Genomic DNA, 22112 nt, shown 5'->3' on the forward strand with positions numbered 1-22112 from the left:
GAAGCCAATCAGCTTGTGCCATACAGTCATGATGTGATTGCATATTGCATGTAAAGGACCTTTCAGCCTGTGTCCTCTAGAGTTTCATGCCTGAACTAGATATTTCTGCTGCTTAGTATAAATAAATAGTCTGGTGTACTGGGGGAGAATTTTCAATATATTTCTATAATGAACTTCAGAAGAGCTGGAAAAACATATCTATTTCAGTATAAAAATAGAAAAAGCCTCTTAGGTCAAGAGTGCTCTTGTGGGCAACACAACTTAATATAGAAACATAGCTGTTCAGATTTTGAGCAATGATGTGCATAATAAATAGATGTTAGTGGCTGCACACACTGTAATGCACTCTGGAAATAAGCTAGTGAAAAATTGTGAAGGTTGAGTGCAGTGTTACATTGGACACATAAAATAATAGTGTCCAACCAAAGTGAGATATTTGAATACATAAAAAAAAACGGAAGACTGCAAAGGATCTGCAGTAAAAACTAAAATGTATTGACCAAACCTTTGTGTGAAAATGTGTGTGTATTTTAGTGGGTTTGTGTGTGTATTAGCAATTAATGATTCTTGGGCCATGATGCTGCATAGTGTGTGAGAGAGAGCGCATAGGGGAATGTTATCTGGGATTCTTTCTAAGGGGCCAGTCGTTTGATGTAAAGCACTATTGGAAGCCAGTCAGGTAAAACTGATGACCGCATAAAAAGGTGAGTTTAGATTACCGGTTCTCCTGAAAGGAGTGACATGAGGAGCTACATTAGTAGTCCAACCATGTCCAGTAGAGCAGATGAAGTGTTTAATATAAATAGGAGGAAGTAAAAGTTGAATGTACTTTTCTTGGATGTGTTTCACCTTTGATTATAAATAACTTCTTCCTTCAAGAAGACCCACATAGTTGTAGTTTAAGACCTGGTTAATTGTGCTGTCAGACCTGCTCAGTCAAACACGTGTACGGCCCTCTCGTTCCTCAGATGACTGCTTGATTGGATGTGTGTCTGACAGGTAGTTAATTTTCCAGACTGACTATTCATGGCTGTAACATTGCGGTGGGAGATTCCCCAGTCTGTGACAGTGATTAATGATGGCGGCCTATGTGTTGTGTGTTTGTGTGCCTGTGTGTGTCCGTAACAATAGATTTGAGTTAGTGATGTTGGAATAGATGAAATGTACCATATTAATCAAAGCAATTACAGTGGACTTGCTGGAATTTACTCGTAGTTTACTTTTTAGTAGAAAGTTAGTTGCAAAAAGGGGCAATAAAAAATAGTTTCTTATGCTCACCAGACTGGATTTATTGGATCAAAATACAATAATAGAAACAATAATATTGTGAAATATAATTACAGTTTAAAATAACTTTCTATTTTAATATATTTTAAAATGGTATTTATTCCTGTAATAGTAAAGGTGATTTTTTAGCAGCCATAACTGTCACACAATCCTTCAGAAATCATTGTAATATTCTAATTTGCCACTCATGATACATGTATTATTGTTATGTTATTAATGTTGAAAACAGTTATGCTACTTAATATTTTTGTTGATGCACAATTCTTTGATGAATAACAATTTCCAAAGAACAGTGTTTATTTGAAATATACAGTACATTTTTAAACGTAAAATGATTTGACTATATATCTGTTTTAATGACATCAGCTCCTATTTTTAAGATATAAATCAAAATAATGTGCATACATTTCTCATTAATGTTACTACCAATGAAGGCATGAGATTTTTTTTTAATACTTTTTTATTTATTTTTATTTGAATACAAAATTTTATTTGAATATCCACCATACATATATTATAAATGACATTTATAAAAAGTCCCATCATGATTTGATTTATGAACAAATTAAAGCCCTGATATACTTGCTTAGGGATAAAAGAAGTTAGAAATACGTGACATCCTGATGCCGTCCACACTGATGAGAGCGTCGTTTAGATGAATATGTAAAATGTGCTTGCTTAACACACACCAAAAATGACAGCGGTGAGAAAACAGCAGCTAAGAAAGCATTTGATCATAGCGATGTGGATATGTTTGCATGAGCTCTGCAATTCGGCTCTCCAGTAAAGTGCCTGTGAACTCCAGTAAAGACCCAATTGATTTACTTGTTTATTTAATAGTTTACTTGATTATATTACAAAAAATGACACGTGCCAAATCTAAATCTCTGTCCATCATTTTGCGAATAATTGTTGATAATGGAATGGATCAACCAGTGGATATCACACAAGCATTGTGCAAACTTTGCTCTAGAGTTATGGCGGTGGAGAAGTCTCAAACAAACCCCAGTCAATTATTCAATACAGAAAGTGAAAGTTAAAACATCTGACGCTGCATTAACGGTGCATATACTCTCAGAGACGATGAGAGCTGAATCTACTTCAATGTGCTGGTAACCCCATAACGGTAGGCTATATACAGTAACTGTCTTAATTTATTTTCTTAATATTTCTCTTGGGGCCCACAAGTAGTGAAAAATGAGAAGAGAAGTATTCCGTCTTAAGTTGTTTTTGAAATGAGGAGTACGCTAATCTAACTAATCTTTAATTTTCCTCAAAGCACGTTGGTTATGGGGTGATGCGCTATAAAATTATTGGGGGGCAAATTAATTTAATAATAAAAGTAGTAGTAATAATAATAATAATTTAATACATTAATTGGAAACGTCAAATCCTCTTGATAAGCCCGCATCAGCGCGTCTATCAGCTGATCATTGTCGGCTCCAAACAGCTTTACAGTATTAAAACATGAAAAATATTGTCTGTGTCTCTTTCATTTACAACTTCAATTTCTACTATAAAGCGGCTCTTCTGTGTGTTCTTGTTTTCACGGACGGACATCTAATCTCAACGGACTGAACAGAATTTCATGTCAAAGAAGGCAGGAACTTTTCAGGAAAGTTCGGTTTGGCAAGCTGTTTCGAATTCTGAAATGAACGCCAAACAAAATTCATTTTGGCTTTTTCATTTTTTTGTTACCTTGAAACAGGTTCACTTTTTTTAGCCCAAGACGACAGTCTAAGCATTTTCGTACTCAGACTTTGTTGAAGTAACTGAGATAAAGCTATGGAGACAGAGGAAGAGGAAACTCTGACAGCAGACAACTCTATCAATCAGACAAGCATGAAACAAACTCTCACAGCTCTAACAACCCTTAAGTGTTGAAAGCAACACACCATGATGTTCTGATACTGGATTAGATGTCTCACTCAGCTCTGTGAGTGTGTGTAATGTTCAGCCGGAGCCAGGAACAGGACTCTTGATTTTTTCAGTACATATAATGACATTATTCAGTAGTCTCCTCCGCGACATTATTCACGAGTCTCCTGTTTCTTTGTAATGGTGAGTGTAAAGAGGTGCTTAAATTTCAGAAAATGTTGAATTATAATGGGATCAAAGTTAATAATATACATTTTATATGAGGTTTTCAATCCTGTTACAAAAAAAATAGGACACGTCTAAATGTTTAAATCAAAACTTTGAATTTTAAAATAAATTATATTTGAACTTGTTATGGAGTTGGTTGGTTAGTTGAATGGTTGATAAATGCAGTCAACACTAGCATATGGGTAAAAATTCTGAAAATGGATTTAGATCATTTACTAAGGCTTCAAATCAAATGATGTTTATTCCTGTTTTTTCCCCCCTAATATGGGAATATTGTGGGATTTGTGCCTCTAATGCGTCAGTGTAAAGTCAGTGTACTGTAAACATTGAAAGTGGCCACTAGCTTTTTCTAGTTTAAAGAGATCTGGATCTTCTAATTGCTCTACAGGGAGCATGAAATGATTGTGCTGTTCTTAAACCCTGACAGACTGAGACTTAATATTCCTTATGAGGGGAAAAAATAGGAACATAATTGTTTTTACAAATAAAAAATAGCCTAGGAGCTCTATTAATATGAAAGGGTTATGCACAAAATTTGGGTTTGCAGCCATGTGTGAGACTGTGTGTATGAGTATGTGTGCTCTTGCTTGCTTTTATCTTTCTGCTGCTGGCCACACTTTGATAGTGTGTGTGTGTGTGTTGCTTCTGTAGTTTCCATCCCTGTCAGATCCTGGTTAGAGGAATCAAAGTCCAACCGAGCCAGTCATAGTGATTTGAGACCCGCAACAGAGGGTAACACTGAGCCAAGTAATTTCGCCGACATTTATGAAACGGATGGTTTTGGAATGTGGCCTCATAACTCCTCATAAGAGGATGTGAGTGTGTCTTACGATAGGCGGTTGTATTTACTCATCATTATTAACCAAAATGGTGCCCATTTCTTCATCAGCCACCTGGAAAGGAAAGGTGACTTTTGGTGCCTGGCTCAGCTGGATCCTGCCAATTCATGCAAACTTATACTAATACACAATTGGTGTTTTTTCTGTCACGATGGGGAATTTTGGGGTCAGTAAGATTATTTATTTTCTTTTAACTCATTGCTGAAAGCTGCAGTATGTGATTTCTGAGAATCATTGTTGAGCACTGTTGATATTTGAAATCAACCCAAAAAGACACACCCCTCCCTTCATTGCCCCGCCCCCAAAATGCACAAACACACAATGAGTGCATGTCTCTTTATCATAGATGAAGCGAAGCAAAATGCTTCACGGAAAATAAAACGAAGGTGACGAACAAACAACAAGAAAGAACAAAAAAGTATCATATAGCACATATATATATATATACCAGCTCCAGACAAACAATGACACTCAAAACTGTTTTCTATTTTGTAATGCCTTTATCAGCCATCTCTCTTTCTACAGTCTTTCTTCAAAAGATAAAAACACACCCCATAAATGGGATATTTAACCGTGACCTAAATCGTTGTGCATGAGTCAAGATGATACTTAGACCAGAACACTAACTTTTCACAGAGAGCCAAGGCCGGTTCTTCAAAAAAAAAAAATATATATTTTCCTAATATTGTCAGATTTCACTGTCAGTCCATTTAAAATATACCTTGTCTTTTGCTCAGATGCATTGCATTGATTTTGGTAATGTGAAGTTCACTAAGGTGTCTTGAAAAGATCAATTCCCTGGTCTTTTCTCACCTCTCCATCACTGACATGATCTTTTTTTCTTCCCTCAGGTATCAGACAGGTGTGATTACGTCTACGTGAATGGCAAAGAGATGAGAGGACGAGTCAGAATGCTGGTGAACTTCACATATGGTTATCTGAGGGCTCAGTTGGAGGTGAAGGTCTGGATTCCCAAACTGCCCCTGCACATCGAAGTTTCAGATACTGAACTCAATCAGATCAAAGGCTGGAGGATTCCCGTAAACAGTAATGCCCAGAGGTACGAATCTTTGCAATGGATTTTGAGAATATTGAGTGATTGGCACCCACATTTGATTCTGCATACGCAGTGAAAACTCAGCTGATTTCCACAGAAATTAAAACACCTGTCAGTCTCAAAGTTCTTCAAAGGTTAAGACCTTTAGTGTGTTGATGTTATTTTTCAATCTGTTGTTGCCAGGGTTTTCATCTGGGGTCTGATATCTGGTATAATATCTGATTTACATCTCATATCATCACTAAACCAAGGCAACAACTGAAGCGTTTGTATTACATTCCAAAGACCTCCGTATTCAGCCCCACAGTGGAAAATGAAACCATATCTGTACCAGCTGGCTCTGATCTGCATGGAATAGAGCGGTTAAGTAACGATAACGATTTCGACCGATGGTGGGAAATCGGTTAATGTGTGTGTGGTCCTGGTAAACTCTATGTTGTGGGGACCTAATAGGGTCCTAGTGAACTTTTGGGGATATTTCTTTTTTGTCCACATGATGAAAACAGCTTATAAATCACACTGAGATGTTTTTTGAAAACATAAAAATGCAGAAAGTTTTCTGTGATGGGTAGGGTTAGGGGATGGAATATACAGTTTGTCCAGTATAAAAGTTTTACTGTATATCTAAGTAATGTCCCCATAAAACATGAAACCGTGACAGGTTTCTTATGTAAACCTGTTCTCTGAGAGGGGAACAAGACGCCACGTCATGGCTTCGTGTAAGCCATTGAGTTCCAATCGAAAGGGAACTGAGGTTGGAAATCCTGCAGGTAAAAGGAAAAACTAAGAAAATGCTTTAACGGTTATTTTAAATATGTGTTTGGCACAGAAAAGGAGCACATTAAACATTAAAAATGATCAGATAAATCAAGACAAATTTCAACAATTTTCACCGTTAAGTTTATATATGTTTTATACATTTATGCCGTGAACCCACAGAGTATTTTCAGGATAAAAACATATTTGAAAAAAACGTTAAAACTTTTATGGGGAAAATGCACTAAAATCCTCATATCGATTTGTACTGAGGGTGGTGCAGTGCGAAGAATGTGAGAATCCCCACACAATCACAGAGAAACAGATCTCACCAGCAGCTCTAGAGTGTGAAACCATTAAAACAAGCTCTCTGTCGGGCAATACAGTAGTGCTGTGAATCCTTGATAAAACAAAGGAGGTAATACAAAAGAATGTGACATTTATAATGGACACTGTTGAGCTACAAACACTACAATTTCATTAACAACCATTATAATCATTATTAGAGCAGTAGTTTATATTAAGCATTCATATTCATTTCATTCAGATAGAAGTTCACATTTATATCTAAGTATGAAAATACTGTATATGAATCAGACCTTCATGATTTTAATTATTAATATGCATTGTTAATCCTATAGTCTAATTAGCGTTGTTATGGTAATTAATTACAGTTATAATAGTATTGATTTTGGGGGTCCCTGGGTTGGCTAAAAGTCCGGGTGGGATGTCTGAATCTGTAAAAGTAGGAAATCATAGGGTTATGAAACAGCCGCATTAGGGGGGTTGATCATTTTAAACCTATTGGAAATGCTTCTGGCTGCAATTTCCCAGCATGCACCTATAATATTTACTTGTCATTCGAAACTGAAGTATGGGATACATTTCACCTCTCTCCTTATAACCCACAGGGAAGCTTGGGCTTGTGAATTGAAAATAGAATAAAGTCAATATATAAGATTTCCTGGAGGTATGGAGGCAGTTTCCTCTATGTCTCCATTTCTGTATGTCCCATGTGGAATGATTCCCAATACATGTGAGAAGCTGAGAATACATAATATAAAATATGAAGCTCTTCATAGGTGAAATTTGAAGTTCCCGACGGTTTGCTCTGGGTGTACATGTATCAGGTAGATTATTTTTGAGACAGTTACAATACAGATTCATTGAGAGTTTGAGCAAAGCCATACGGGAGATCCCATACATTGTGTGGTGCCATTCCTTCCCAAACTTCTCTACTCAACTTTTCGATGACATAAGTAAAGTACCAGACATGTACACTGTCTGCTTTACTTTAAAAAAGTACGTAGGAAAAATAGGCAGACTGACATTGCAGCACTGGGGAAAGAGTGGTGACAGTGATGTGTTCATACCTGTTTAGTTCTGCAAAATATCTCATTTAAAAAGGTGAGTCTCTATTTTGACTAGATTTTTTTTGCTGTGGAAGACCCCCCCCCCCCCATAGCAAGTAATGCATTGACCCCATGTGGCGGCCCCTTTATACTTGACACCCTGTCTTATGGTTTGCACCCTGGATTATCAGTACACCACTGGTTTAAAGTGCTATTACTAAAATAGCTAACGGTATACCCTTTGTTAGTTGAAGTGCACGTTTTCATAATAGCTAATTTTGTGGTTTATGGATACATATCATAAAGCTGTTAATGCTAATGAGTTGCTCTGTGTCCACACAATGAATATTAGATGCTAATTGCTTCACACATTTTTTTTTTTTTTTTACATCAACCTGCTCATTATGCAGTTATATTTATGTGTTTCTAAGAAGTAGAAAAGGTGCATGTAATTCTACAACTCTACAAGGTCAAGCACCATTAAAGCTGAAGTGTGTTTTTAAATGGTAAAGATTTTCTTCTTCTTTTTGAGGATGTCTTTTCTACGTGTAACTAGCTAGTAAGATCTGTGCATGTAAACCTAACTCACCTAAGGTGTGCTAGCGACTGAAGCTAGAGGCTGCGGTCTTTAGCTCCTTCTTAGAGCACCTGCCTCCCATCCCGGAGACGCTGGTTCGAGGGGTCGAGTCGGACCAGTTACATTTGGTGCCGTGACCCGGATGAGAGTGAGGTTTAGGGGGGTGAGTGTAACAGGCAAGCTATAAGAGTGCATGTAAACCTCACTCCCCTGACCATAAGTGGCGAAACTGCTAGAGACTCCGGTCATTAGAGTCCTTGTTAGCACGTCCGCCTCCAATGCCGGAGACGGCGATTCGAATCCCACTCGAAGGGGGTTCTCAATATACTTCCATTGAGAACTTATATCATATACCTCAATCATATCTAGGGATCTGAATATCATAGAAACACTTTTAAGATTAATTTGCTAGTGACTGCTTAGCAACACCATAGCAACTACCCACAACACCCAAGCAGTGCCCTAGGGACCACTCTGAACATCTTAGCAGTGAATTAGTTCATATAGGGAAAGTTGTTAGGCAACCTCCAACTTTTTTGAAGAATATGTATGTAAAAATCTGTTTTCTGCTGCTAACTTCAATGTGTTTTGTGATCTAATTTGTGTACTCATTTGAAACCTCAGCATCAGTATCTAATAATCAGTATGTAATAATGATTCTTTGGACAACAAAGTTGAACTCAAATTGGACAAGTGAGAAAGCCGTACACCAGCAAGATCTTCATAGAGCTGTGTCTCCAGTAGTGGGAGGTTGTCTGTCATGGTAGATCGAGTGGACTCTAATGAGGGGCTCGATTGCCGTCCTCCTGACAGCCTCAATCTCAGAGAGCACTAACAAGACGGCCACCTGATGCAATCATAATCTGATTCAGTGACAGAGCCCCAAAGTCCATTCTAATGTCGCAGTCCTGTGGCAATAATGCACATTACTGTGGTAATAATGCACATTACTGTGGTGACACCTTAAGATCCCACTCACTCATGTTGTAGTATTCATAACTCTAGTGACTTCAGCAGCACCCACATGCTGCTCGGTGGTGCTAGTTCAGTCAAACTTAGATGTAAAACCAATACTTACAAATGGTGATTAAATTGGCACAATAGTGTGCAACAGTCGGGTTCTGGAAGTAAAAACTTCATTCATTTTCTCCATAGGGAAATTGATTTTGAATGATAACTTATAAACCCTGTTAAATCATTGGTGTTTGCTTCTGTTGAAGACATCAGCCAGCATTAATTAATCATATATTTTTTAAATAATCATGTTTAACAGAGGAATTCCTGGTAAAATACTACATTACCCATACTTTTGTTAGCTCTGCCCACTCCCATGAAGCACTGCGATTGGCTTAACAGAGTTGATCTCTCTACACAAAATATTTACATTTTTGTATATACTGTATATGTGTCAGTGTTTGTTTGTATTTTCAGTAGTCACATGTCTTCCTTTGTTCTTTTCCCGCAAATCCTTCATATCCATGGTTTCTGTCATTTAGTTCATTTGTATCACCTCTAGGGCTGCACGTTTTCAAGTTTTTCATTAACCGTTAACCGAGGCCCTTAGCGGTTAATACTCGGTTAACCATAGTGTGCGCGCCGCAACCCCGAGATAGGCAAAATTTGCGGGTGGGACATGTCCCCACCACTATTTTCTAAGGTCGATATTGTCACCACTTTTGAAACATCTCGCGGCATGAATACCAATACAAATAAACAAAACATCTTCAGTTAACTAGCAGAGCATTCATTTCGTTCGTTTTTTTTTTTTTTTTTAGGCGATCTAGCGCTGAAATGTTTTGTTTTTTAAATCAAGTGATCAAAGTGCTCGTTGCCGCTGCGATCGAGAAGGGTCTTGTAAAACGTGCTGAGGTATTATTAATTCGTGGCCACAACAATTCACCTGATACTGATAAATATTCACCAATTCACAAAAAAAAAAGGAATAAAAAGCTGTAGTCGGCCTTCACTGAAGAGCTATCTTCACAGGGACGAAAAACAGTTTAATAATTATTATTAATTCGTGGCCACGAAATAATTCACCTGAATATTCACCAATTCACAAAATATAGGTCTTTAGCATTCACTAATTAATAGTATCAAACTGTTTTTGGCCACGTTAAATCAAAATGAGGGAGGGAAATAGTTCAACGTGTCCACGATTTATTAAAACGAGGGAACAAATAAGTCGTCGTAACAACTAATTATTTAGATCAGTGGACAGGGCGCATAAGAACAAACAGTGAGAGAGCCCCGGCCGCGCGCGCGCGCACTCTCACCGCCTTCAAACAACACGAGCGCTGTATTGCTCTCTCTCCCTCGCGCATATCAACACAGTAAAAGGTCGGAAGACCGATTGTGTTTTATAGATTAGTAGTTTGTTCATATAAAGTGTTTGATTAGCAAGTACATGTTTAGGAAATGCATAATACAAATTGTATGGGTTAATGTAACGGTAAACGGACTCTGCGGGTAAAACTGTTGTGATGAAACTGCGCATGCGCGGGGTAAAACTGCTGGTGTAAAGCTGTGGCTCTGCGGCTCTGCAGACAGATATTATTGTGCTGCGATCAGTGGCGCGGATACTGACTGACTATATTTGTTTCTGGCTCGCGCACAGCCTTCATTCTCGGACGCGCGCTTTGTTTGCCCGCTTCATATTAGAAAACTGGTCTAGCGGTCTCTGGCGGTGCAAAAATGTATTACAACTAAATTCAATGCACACCATTGACGCCACTTAACCGAGCAAAATGTTTCACTCGGTTACGCAATTTTTAACGGTTAATCGGTTAATCGGTTAACCATGGACACCCCTAATCACCTCCTGTGTTTAGTTAATCATCATCATCATCATCATCATCATCATCATCATCAATGTCACATGTGTTCTGTTAATCAGTTCAGTCAGTCTTTTTCCGATCTCCGTCCTACTAAGTGTGTGTGTGAACCTTCTGCCTGTCTGTACCTGTTTGAATTGTATTGTTAGTAAAAGTTTGCATTGGAACTTTTGATTCTCCCTCATCGTCTTCTCGTCTAAGCTCTTAAGTACACTGTCGTGTACTTTTGTATAAAGTTTGTAGTGTTGGGATTCACCCTGTAGTTGATTGTCTTGGTTTATTGCTTATTACTCTTTAACAAATACTAACCCTAACCTTTTTTTTTTTTAAATCCCTATGGGGAAAATAAATGGAAAAAAATACTTCCAGAACCTATGCCGCTGAAAAGGGGAGTGGGCCCTAATGCACTCTCTTGGTTGATAAAGTTTTTGCACCTGATATCTCAAACAAACAGAAGGGCCCAAAAACCAAAGAAATACTGAGAGATACCAATGTCCGCAGCTCTTGCATTGGAGAAAGTGTAACAGCCAACTTGGATCACGTGTGCCTTAATAACCAATCACATTACAGCCTCAACGTCACTGGATTTATTTCAGAGTTGTGTAACAGTCAATCACTGTGTGCAGTATACCATAGAAATAAATAAGAAATGCCTTAAGGCCAGTACACACCGGGACGAATATCGGCGCGCGTTATTCGCCAGCGTTTTTCAACGCGTTTTTTGTGTTCACACCCAAGCGATTTTCGCTGACGATGAGCCGAGTGAACATGCAAATTCATTCCCTGACATTAGATGGCGCTTAATACCACTCCATAACAGTTCTCCTTTATCATGATTTTTGTAGTCGCTGTCGCGTTTGTCATATAGTTCTCTATGTTCCGACACCAACGAGACCAGCAGCTCTACATTCATCTTGCCTTGCATCTTCCTCGTCTTATTTCTTCCCGGCAGTGTTTAGACCTTCTTATACTGTCTATGGTTTAGACCAGACGCTACTCGGCGCCGTTACGTATGTGTGCTCGGCAAGACCGTTTTGTGTTTGAGCGCCCCCAAGTTGTGTTTTACTGTAACTTCAGAAGCTCCAGACACATGAGCAAATGCACCAATCTCATTGGTCGGATAGTTTTTGACGCGGCGCGTCAAACCAAAAAAAGAACCCGAGGCGTTTTTTTTTAAAAATTACGCTTTTACGCGTGCCATTTTTCGCGTAGGTGTGCACACTCACATTGGCGCCCTTTGTTTAGTCACGAGGTGTTAAACGTCGGCGAATATCGCGCGCAAAATTCGTCCCGGTGTGAACAGGCCTTTAAACTGAATCCTATCTGTCACAAAATTGTCAGTGACTTCTTTTCTTCTTTTTTTTTACTTCTTTTTTTCTTAGTGTAAACTTTTTTTTTTTTTTTTGCCAACCTAGAAGCTTTCCTTAAAGCTGCATTGTTCATAAATCACAATAGTCAATAGACCTTTTTTCCTGCAAAATTTTGCTGGAAATGTGGCTGCACCTTTAGATAACTAAATATCCAACCAAGTGCTATTTATTACATAAATATAATATATAGTAATAGAACAAAAATTATTTTCAGTAACACTTTACAATTAGTTTCTGTTTCACGGTGTCATGTGAGATCCCAACACAGAATCCTATTCCCCTTCCTCAGTGTCTGGTCCAAAATGTAACTCCATCTTGTTCTGAAAATGTGATATTTAAAAGAAATGAATTAACATATTTTGATAATTAAGAATAAATGCCCTGTAAATGTTTTTATTATTATTATTACTACTCAGGACCAAATATAGTACCTTTAAAAAGGTCAACCAATTAAGTAGCTTGTTAGCAAGGTTGTTTCGAGGTACCAGGACATGATTTTTTTTTGTATTCACCCAAATGGCTACATCTCCACATGTATCCTTTAAAATGCATGCTGTTAAATGAAGGACTTCATCGTCAGCACATCACGACTAATTAGGATGCCTCCGCTAGCCACGCTCACCTAGCTACAGAAAGTCAAGTGCGTCTGTCAGCAGTTTATGAACATGTGTTAGGCCGGCCCAGACGCTCATTAGCCAGTGGTGTTGGCGCACACAGCTGCAGTCCGGTCTACATAGCGCTTGCCAAAGTACATTCATCTTTCCTGTGATTATCACAATGTGAACATGTTTAGCAAGGATGAACGAGCATGTTTAAAATGGCAATGTCACCTCACATTTGTTTTATTTGACCCAGAGAAATTTTGTCATGCAAGAGAGGAGAAAATGTCAATTTTGGCTCATCACCTCAAAATATGGCAGAGGAATGTGTGTGTTTTGCATTCACCACTGATTTCCCTCTCAACTCACTCTCATTTATATTTATCAGGGCATAACAGGCATGACCTTGCTGATGTAACAGCATTACGGTTTGGTGCTAGTGGGCACTGATGATCCATTGTTTACCGCAACGTGTGTGCGAGTATGTGAGAGAGAATCGCAAGGCTCTTTGGCCTCTGCCAAATGCACTGCCAGTTGGTCCGTGTAGTGCGCGAGAGAGGAACTGACCCGAGAGAGCATTTTTGTGCTCGTGCCAAGCCTGTTGCGTGTGGAGTGCCAGACTCTCCCGCACTTTACAGACCGGTGTTAACAGTGTTCTCTCAACACCAGGCAGGCATGATAAAGCCCAACCGCTGGGAATGACTATTCCAGTCTGTATCAAGGAATGACGCTGTGTGAGTGAGATATGTGGTGCTAGTGAGGGAGGGCTGCCCCCTTAAGGGACAACTGTCTGCTCCGTGGAAGATATTGTTTATTGAATCGTCTTCAGACCTCCTGTGTTGGTAAATAACCGAGCCCTGCCATTGTGATCTCACCCAGAACAACTGATGGCTAAATCAAAAAAAGCCAATTGTCAATATCCCGTCCCTTCCAATTTAGATTTTTTTTTTTTAAATCCAACCAATTTAATAAGAATCTATGCGATCAAGAATTTCGCAAGATTTCCCAATGAACTGTTCAAGTTTAGTTTGGTCGCACAAATTCGCAAAAAGCTGCTTAGTTTGAAAGTGACTTCTGTGTGAACTGTGCTTCATACATTTTATACATACACTATTGACAATAGACTATTGCTCCTACAAAATTTGGCCGAACATGTGACCGCACCTTAAGACAACAAAATATCAATATATAATGTATAAGAATAGTGGTAACTCTTTACAATATGGTTCATTAACATTATTTAATTAGGTATCATAACTAACAATGAACAGCAATTTTACAGCATTTATTAATCTAGCATTTAAACATTTGTATTTATACATTTACTATTGTTAATTGGTAATTTCATGTGAGTTCATCTTTTAACTTTTTTTGCAGTCAACACAGTTTTTGTACTTTGTTTCTATACAATTGGTTACCTCGGAAAGAAGCCATACATTCAATCATTAAATATGTCTCGAGTGTAATTAACAAAAGCGGAAAAATGTGTTCTATATGTAACAAATATGTATTTTATGTGTGTGGTAAGAGAGATAATTAATGAGGAGGAACATAACAATTGTTCTGAATGTGAGTGGATGATTTTTCCTTGCTGTGTTGTATGTGATTCTATTATAAAATGGGTTCAATTACAGTGCTGCAAAAGTCAATGTCACATTACCATACCTACAAACACTGTAATCTGAACCAGAGGACCTACACACATACACCTTTCTCACAGATATAGCAAAAAAATAAAATAATTTAAGGGTAGGCAATTTCAGAGAGGCTAGCAATAGCAAGCTAGCTTTGATAGCATAAGATCCCACCCTCTTTTCAGAGCATCTCCAAAGCCATGACTCACACATGAAACACACAAACGCGCACAGCCAGTGCAGAGTCTGCAAAGCGTCACAAGAGACACCGTTAAATTACTTCGTCTCAAAGTTCATAACATTACAACAATAATGAATGTAAACAACTTACAGAGCTCTAGTTGTACCACCTGACTACAGCAGGTTCAATTCGTTGTTGATAGTGTTGACATAGAAACGCATAAATCTGAGTCTGAGGACTTGAACAGCTCTGGGTAGAACATCACCGGGTTGCCATCTTATAATAACCGTTACAACACGGTGTGAACGCCGCAAAAGCTTGTTGTTTTGGTTCAGGAGGAAATGTTAAAAGCGGCTGCTGTTTGTTTTGGTGCTCGGGGACTGTCTACAACTCTGCATAGCCTCATGAAACGCGCTGATGACGTGTGATGTCTGCTCTAGCAGGGTGCGCCGAGGAATGCATATGTTGACAGGCAGGTAAGACATTGTATTCGACATTCGGTCCGGATGCAGTGATTGGATGAACATTTTTTGGGGTCCTGAGATGTCCACAGAAGATATATATGATAGAAAAAAATTATAATAATATTTAGACCACTAGTATTGATTGCTATAAGGATGTGAAGTGTATGAAAAAAAAACTGCCTACCTTACCTTTAATGCAGTCTCCTTTCAATGTTCAAACACAACATGGAGGTTTCTTTCAGTGATTTAGTTTTGATGTAGGCTACGACGCAAAAGCCGTCTAAAGAGGACTATGACTATTCACCCTTTGATTATGTGCGTGGGTTTTAGTAAACATTCATTAAGTGATCTTGACTGTTATACTTGAACTGATCTTTGATTACTAAAGTACATTTAGCTCTACCTTTAAATACGAATGTGTATTTGTGAAGCTCTTTACCTTTATCCAATGACCTCTAACATCAAAGTAGATTAAATAAAAAGTCCTCAAAGAAAGTAGTAGCTTAATTGTACTTCCAGCTCTTGCTGTAAATGTCAGTCAGTCAAAGAGTATCAAATAAAACTGATTTGCTTAATTAGCTTCCCTTGATTAAGTGCATCAGCCTAATGAAGCTTAATGGAGGCGTGTCAACAAACAGTTATTTCTGTCAAAAAAAAGGGTTGTTCTGTGAAACGTCAAATGAAAAATTCATGAAACCTTTGAAGAGTTGAACAAAAACATGATTGGGTTAATGACTATCCTGGTGCAGATTCAGACTTTTATTCTTTCCGTTCTCAGGTCGACGCGGGATAGTGAAGATGACGATGACGAAGAGCGGAGAGGAAAGACATGTACTCTACAGTACCAGAGGACCATGGTGCGTGTGCTCACACACTTTGTGGCCGAATCCTCTGAGACGCGAGGTCAGGTGGTTCACATGCTTGGCAGTGATTGGCAGGTGGATATTACAGAGCTGGTCTGGGACTTCTTGAAAGTAGAGAATCCCCGAATCGCCAGGCTGAGAGAGGGACGTGTTTTGGAGGGAATGGACACAGGCATGACCAGCATTCAGGTATGTGTGTATTTTTTCAATATTTTTGTCTGCCATTGCAGTCATGTGGTGCAATAAGTCTCTTTAAAATATCAGATAATTTGACCTTTTTTATGACGAGGCAAAGTTAGTTTGTAAAATGTCACATGGTGCAACTTAAAAAACATAATGAGATTTGTAAAAAAAAAAAAAAAAAGTAATTAAAGTCATTCCTATTAAAATGACTGATAACACCTTACAATAAGGTTTCATTTGTTAACATTAGTTAACTATATTAGTTAACATGAACTAACAATGAACAATACTTCTACATTATTTATTAATCTAAGTCAATTGTCATTTCAAAATCTACTAATACATTTTGAAAATCCAGTTATATTTGTTAACAGTTGTTAATGCACTGTTAACTAACATGAACATAGAATGAACAATTTGATTTTTACTAACGTTAACCACTTAAAACATATATTGCTAATTGTTGGTTCATGTTCGCTAATGAAATTTAACAAATGAGACATTATGTCTCATAAGATTCCCAAATGACTGGATTTCACAACACATTCAAGGTGTAAAGAAAATGTGATGTAACTGTCAAGTAAAACAAGTTAATAGGGGCTTTCGCACCGAAGGAACCTTTTCATAGTTCCTAGAACTATTGGCAGAATTATCCGGGTTTTGGCGTGTTCGCATAGCAGGAACTAGGAACGATTTTAGTTCTAGGAACTTCTTTTGGAGGAACTAATTTAGCTCCTACTTCAGAGTCGGGTCTAAACCAGCACTATTGGAACTACCAGTGACTATGGCAGTACAAGCAGAAACCAGGGAAAACACGGATATTACATCATTGACAGGCAAGTGAACAGGGACGGCCACTTTTTAAAATTGGGAATTTCTCTGAATTTACAAATTTTTGGAAACATTTAGGACAAAGGAAGTACACAACTGAAATAAATATATAACACTGTGCAATTTTGGATATTTTGATAAAAAAATTATTACATATTGTACCTTTAAGTTGCCAGCCACCGCCAGCGTTTTTTGTAATTTTCATAAAATTTTCATGGCCTCCAAAATATTTAGTTGTGTAAAAAACTGAACATGCAATATCAAAAAAAGAACAACATAGCTTCTGCTTAAAAAAAAATATATATATATATATATTCTAGCTTCATGCATTCTTTTTTTATCAACACTTGAATGTGGGTAATTTTCATTAAAAAAAGCACAATTTTAAACAAAAAGTTGAGAAAATCGTGTTTTTTCAAAGACTTCAACATGCATAAGCGATGCTTTTATCGCTTGTTTCAGCTATTTTTTTATTTTTTTTGCCTGTTTTGATCTAGAGATTCTCTTTTGTGTAAAGTTGTGTAATAGTGCCCCCTACCATATAACAGGGAAAACACAGAAATCCTGTGCAGGGAAAGGGTTAAATTGAAATCAGTGGTGGGGAAAGAGTTAAATTGAAATGAAACTTTAATTGAAAATATAAATATATATTATTATTAAACCACACGAAACCAGTGTGAACACAAGTGCATTTCTAAGAACTTGGCACATCTTTTTAAAACAAGATATTTCCTTTTATTTGTAATTGACACTTTTGCACTGTAAATAAAGTCCCCTCACTTTTTCTGTAAGTCTGAACACAGCTAATACTAAGCCGTTGCCTTTTCCGCAGCCCACTTTTCTCTGTCTCCAGGAAAGTGGGCTGATATTGCTGTGAAAACATGTGTCTGAGGAGGTGTTCGTCATCTGGATTTATTTTGTTTTTCCTGTCTGCTTTGAGACCAGATACCTAATATCTGCTCGTCTGCAGTGAAAGTGTGGGCGGGCAAGAGACTGTCTGTTACACCTTTTTATTGCATCAATCACTAGATGGGTTTACAGCTCTGTGTTTCTGATATTTCTCCCTGTAATTGGAGGCAATCCTCGTGGGCAGAGCTGTATCCACCGACCCAGATTGCTTATGATGCTTGTATTTAATAATGCACTTTTGTGTGTATGCTCTGCTCCAGGTTCTGTCCCCGCTGTCAGACTCTATCCTGGCAGAGAAGACAGTGAGGGTTGTGGATGATCGAGTGACCATCACTGAACTGGGACTGCAGTTGGTCAGTGGTCTCACACTCAGCCTGCAGCTCAGCACAGGAAGTAACCGAGCCATCAGCGCCACGGCAACCACACAGGAAGTGCTCAGCAATCCTAAACAGGTCATTTTGCAGAGTTAAATATGTGCTCAGATTCAATATGTGCTGTTTACTGCCACACAAATAAATATTTGTACAGCAGGCCAACAAATTATTAGAGTCAGTGACTTATGCTGAAGAAACAAGCATTCTTGTAGCTTTAAAATGAAAGAATCCTCGAAAGAGAATCTTTGTATCATTTCTACTTTGTTGATAACAAATCTACAGAACCAAACCCTTGTAATTGATAACACCAAACTGGAATGAAATGACAGCCAGTACGCAGCCTTTATTTAAAGTGCCCCTATTGTGCTATTTTAAAGTTTCCTAATGTTGTTTTGGAGTCTCCTACAACAAGTTTACATGCATCATAGGTAAAAAAACTGAGTCCGATGCTGAAACACTGGAAGAACTATTTATTCAAGGACGACTCGAGCGGGGAAGACAGAAAAAGTTTAGGATTACTGCAGTGGTGTTGTTGTAAAGATGAATTTTAACCACTGATTCTTCACATGCTCGTCCTTGGTCAGTGTAAAAAAAAACTGGCTTTACCTTCACATTGTAGAGCACAGCTTCTTCTCGACATGATGCTATCCAGTATCCACAGGAATCAGCTGCAGGTTTGAGGTGCAAGTTTTCCCTAGTGTCGGCGCACGCAGTAAGTGGGCGGGCAATATGCTAATGTTTCGTCTTGATGTCACAACAAAATGGCTTAGGACTAGTTTGAAAAACGATAAATGTAATTGACTCAGAGGCGACTCTTACTTACTGAGCTGATGTTCCAAATTTGGTAAGGGGCGTGACATTTCCGTCACACGCGTAAGGTATTCGGACCAATCACAATGTACTGGATCACAATGCGGGGCGTAGAGGAGCAACAATAATTTATGGTATGTGTAAAATAATTACTTTTTTGAACCTAAAACCACGTAAACACATTGCATTAGCCAAATACACAAAATAATGTTTTGTGAAGCGCCAAGTTAATTTCACTCATAACAAAAAGTAAATAGTAACTGTTTTTTTGCCTTTGCACTGCAGCAATGTTTAGATATGTCGTTCAGAGAAGTTTGTTTTTATTAATATAAATCTGTAAATATCCATCATTTAGAAATACTAAGAAATATTACTCCATTGTTTAAATAGTTTACATCAGCACAAGCAGGTATTTTGATTAATCATTACTTCCAATAATCCTGTATGAGGAATAAATAGCTTTTCTTAATTTCTTTGCAATATATGTAAAGCATTTAGATTATTAATATTATAGATTCAGGTTGTGTATTTTGCATCTGATTATCATTCAGTTTGGTGAATTAACTTGTGGGAATAATACATTTTAAAATATAGTTTCTAAATACTCCAAGCCAACACTTAAATCACACACTTAATGTCAACTATTTATTTGTTAATGTGAATTAATTACAGACAATAATGATCTATCTTGAGATTCCGTTATTTCCCAGTAAGAATCATTAAGCTTTGGTCTCTTGAAAAACAGTTTGATGTGCGTTTCTCTGGAAATAGGAAAATGCGCCATTTGCATTCACTAACAGTAGCCCATTATATAACACAGTCAATACTCACCGCAATTCCCTCTTTCTATAACAGCCTATTTAAGGAGCTTTTTTCCTACACTGGTCATTTGTTTCACAAGTGTGATGTATAACCCAGGGATGAAAGTAACTATAGTTACAGCTGTCATGCTTAATTATGGCTTAGTTAATGGACTCAGAGGAGGTGGTTAATTTGCAGTGCCTCAGTATCTGGACTCAATATAATTGTCTTCTAGTTGACAGTCGTAATCAATATGACACACCTCAGTTTAGCAGCATCGCAGTGCTCTTAGCACAATCCTTTCAATTAAGACAGACATACGTGTGTGTTTGTGTATTCCAGAGGCTTTGATAGTCTGCTAATTCCTGTGGAACCTGGTGTGACAATACATATTAAGTACCAGAGAAGAGAACATGAATTTCGAGCAAGTCAACAGGATATTGGAAACATACAAAGATAATTGTATTCATCCTCATATTTTATGCAGAATTACCACTAAAACTGAATGGCTCTGAATTTGTTATATAAAACTCTTGTTTATAAAACCAGTGCCGTCCCCAATCTGCAGCCTGCCACAGTCTCCTATTGAGAACACACAGATGGTGTGTGCACCATGTTAAATGTGCTTAAAATGCCCATAGCTGAAAGTAAACCTCATAAATGACTGATTTGGAACACTCTACATAGGCTGCAACTCTGCTACAATCATATCAAATAAAATTGTGTTTCTTATATTAATACATAAGACACAACTCAAAAAAATATTTTAATGTAGGCCTATGTGACATGAGGTAGTTAGTAATTTTTCACACCGGGTCCAAATTGCAAGGGTAACACCTTTATTTTACATGGTCCTTGTTACACGTTACATATAGTTACAATAGTAATAACTATAAATGATGCATAATTACATGTAACCAATCCTAATCCTATTACTCTACAGTAAGTACATGTAGTTACTTAATATTACAAGTGATAAATTATTACATTCAGAAATAATTTAAATTACATTTTTTTTACAAACATTATAAACGTGTTTTAGTTCCCTTGACTCCACAACAAATCTTACATTTAACATTGTTCAGAACAGAACTGGAATGAAAAATATAAGTGTAAAACAAAAAAATTGGCATTCATAATAAACGCTAAGCCTAGACAAAATTATTTAAAGCGAAACTGAAGCTCCCAGCAATTATGCGGGAAATGCGTTATACAAATAAACCTGGGCTCATGCACCCCTCTCATTCAGAACAAATCCAAATATGCTTAGTGCCATGTTTGCACTTTGGAATATGGAATAAGTTAAAGCCCATTTCAGATGATAAAAAGTGACTCTTTCAGTAAAACTTATTTTCTGTTGCAGAAATGTCAGATTTAAATGGTTAAATATGAGCTCAGATTCAATATGTAACATTTATTGCCACACACACACACACGCACACAAAAACATTTTAAAAGGAAATATTCATATGTATAGCCAACAAATTAGAAAAAAATGTCCTTGATGACTTGTGCTGAAGAAACAAGCATTTTTTGCTACAGAAATCTACAGCAACCAAACTCTTTTAATCGATCGCTTGTATCAAAATAACATGCAGCAGGATGAACTGGAATGTGATGATGGCCTTTGCACTAATTAATACCAATTAAATAAGTCTATCTCCAAGAATGCTGGCCATTGTAAGGATGAAAAGTCATACAAAAAAAAACTACCAAAAAAAAAACATTTAAAACAGATTCTAAATCCGGAATATATAAACACACTACAAAATCCTTCTGGAGCTCACAGTATGCTTTTAAAGTATTACAGATATCATCATGAGCACCTCCCTCATTCGCAGTCTCACTGCATGATTAGAGTGCTCTGGGAGTCCCCCCTCCCCTCTAGAAGGATTTGTAGCGTGTTATTCACGGACAGGCAGAGAGCATTGATGTCTTGGTAAGTGAAGAGCTTAAGATGCTTGTGTTGCAAATCCCTATATGCAGCTCCATATCCATAATGGCACTGTTATCTCCTCATATCTTTTTAATCTGACTCCTCCTGACCCCCCAAGTAGAGCAGACACAACTCTGATCTCATGGCCTACATTAAAGGATTGTTGTGTGGATTCAGACACAGTATATTAGTAAAGTCACATGCAGTGACATGGGCTCCAACTCAATATAAGGGAGCGAACTCGTTGTCTACTGCCAACACAGGCACTGTACATGGTGTGTGAGAGGCTATTCATAAAGTATATGAGTTCGGTTAGCACACATTGAGTAATCACATTGTGAAAAAAAAA

At 37.7% G+C, this 22112-nt stretch overlaps 1 protein-coding gene across 1 annotated transcript in view; it reads left to right on the forward strand.

Annotated features, from left to right (window-relative positions):
- LOC308680196 (transmembrane protein 132C) overlaps nt 1-22112 on the forward strand; it is a gene marked incomplete at its 3' end in the record, with an annotated part of 322165 nt that overhangs the window by 297792 nt on the left and 2261 nt on the right. The window contains exons 6-8 of the mRNA XM_081348194.1: nt 5084-5292; nt 15835-16108; nt 18103-18294. Coding sequence (XP_081204320.1) covers nt 5084-5292; nt 15835-16108; nt 18103-18294 — 675 coding nt within the window. The remainder of the gene's footprint in view (nt 1-5083; nt 5293-15834; nt 16109-18102; nt 18295-22112) is intronic.

The sequence above is a fragment of the Scardinius erythrophthalmus genome (genome assembly GCF_964197995.2).
Source record: "Scardinius erythrophthalmus genome assembly, chromosome: 20".
Classification (NCBI taxonomy): Eukaryota; Metazoa; Chordata; class Actinopteri; order Cypriniformes; family Leuciscidae; genus Scardinius; species Scardinius erythrophthalmus.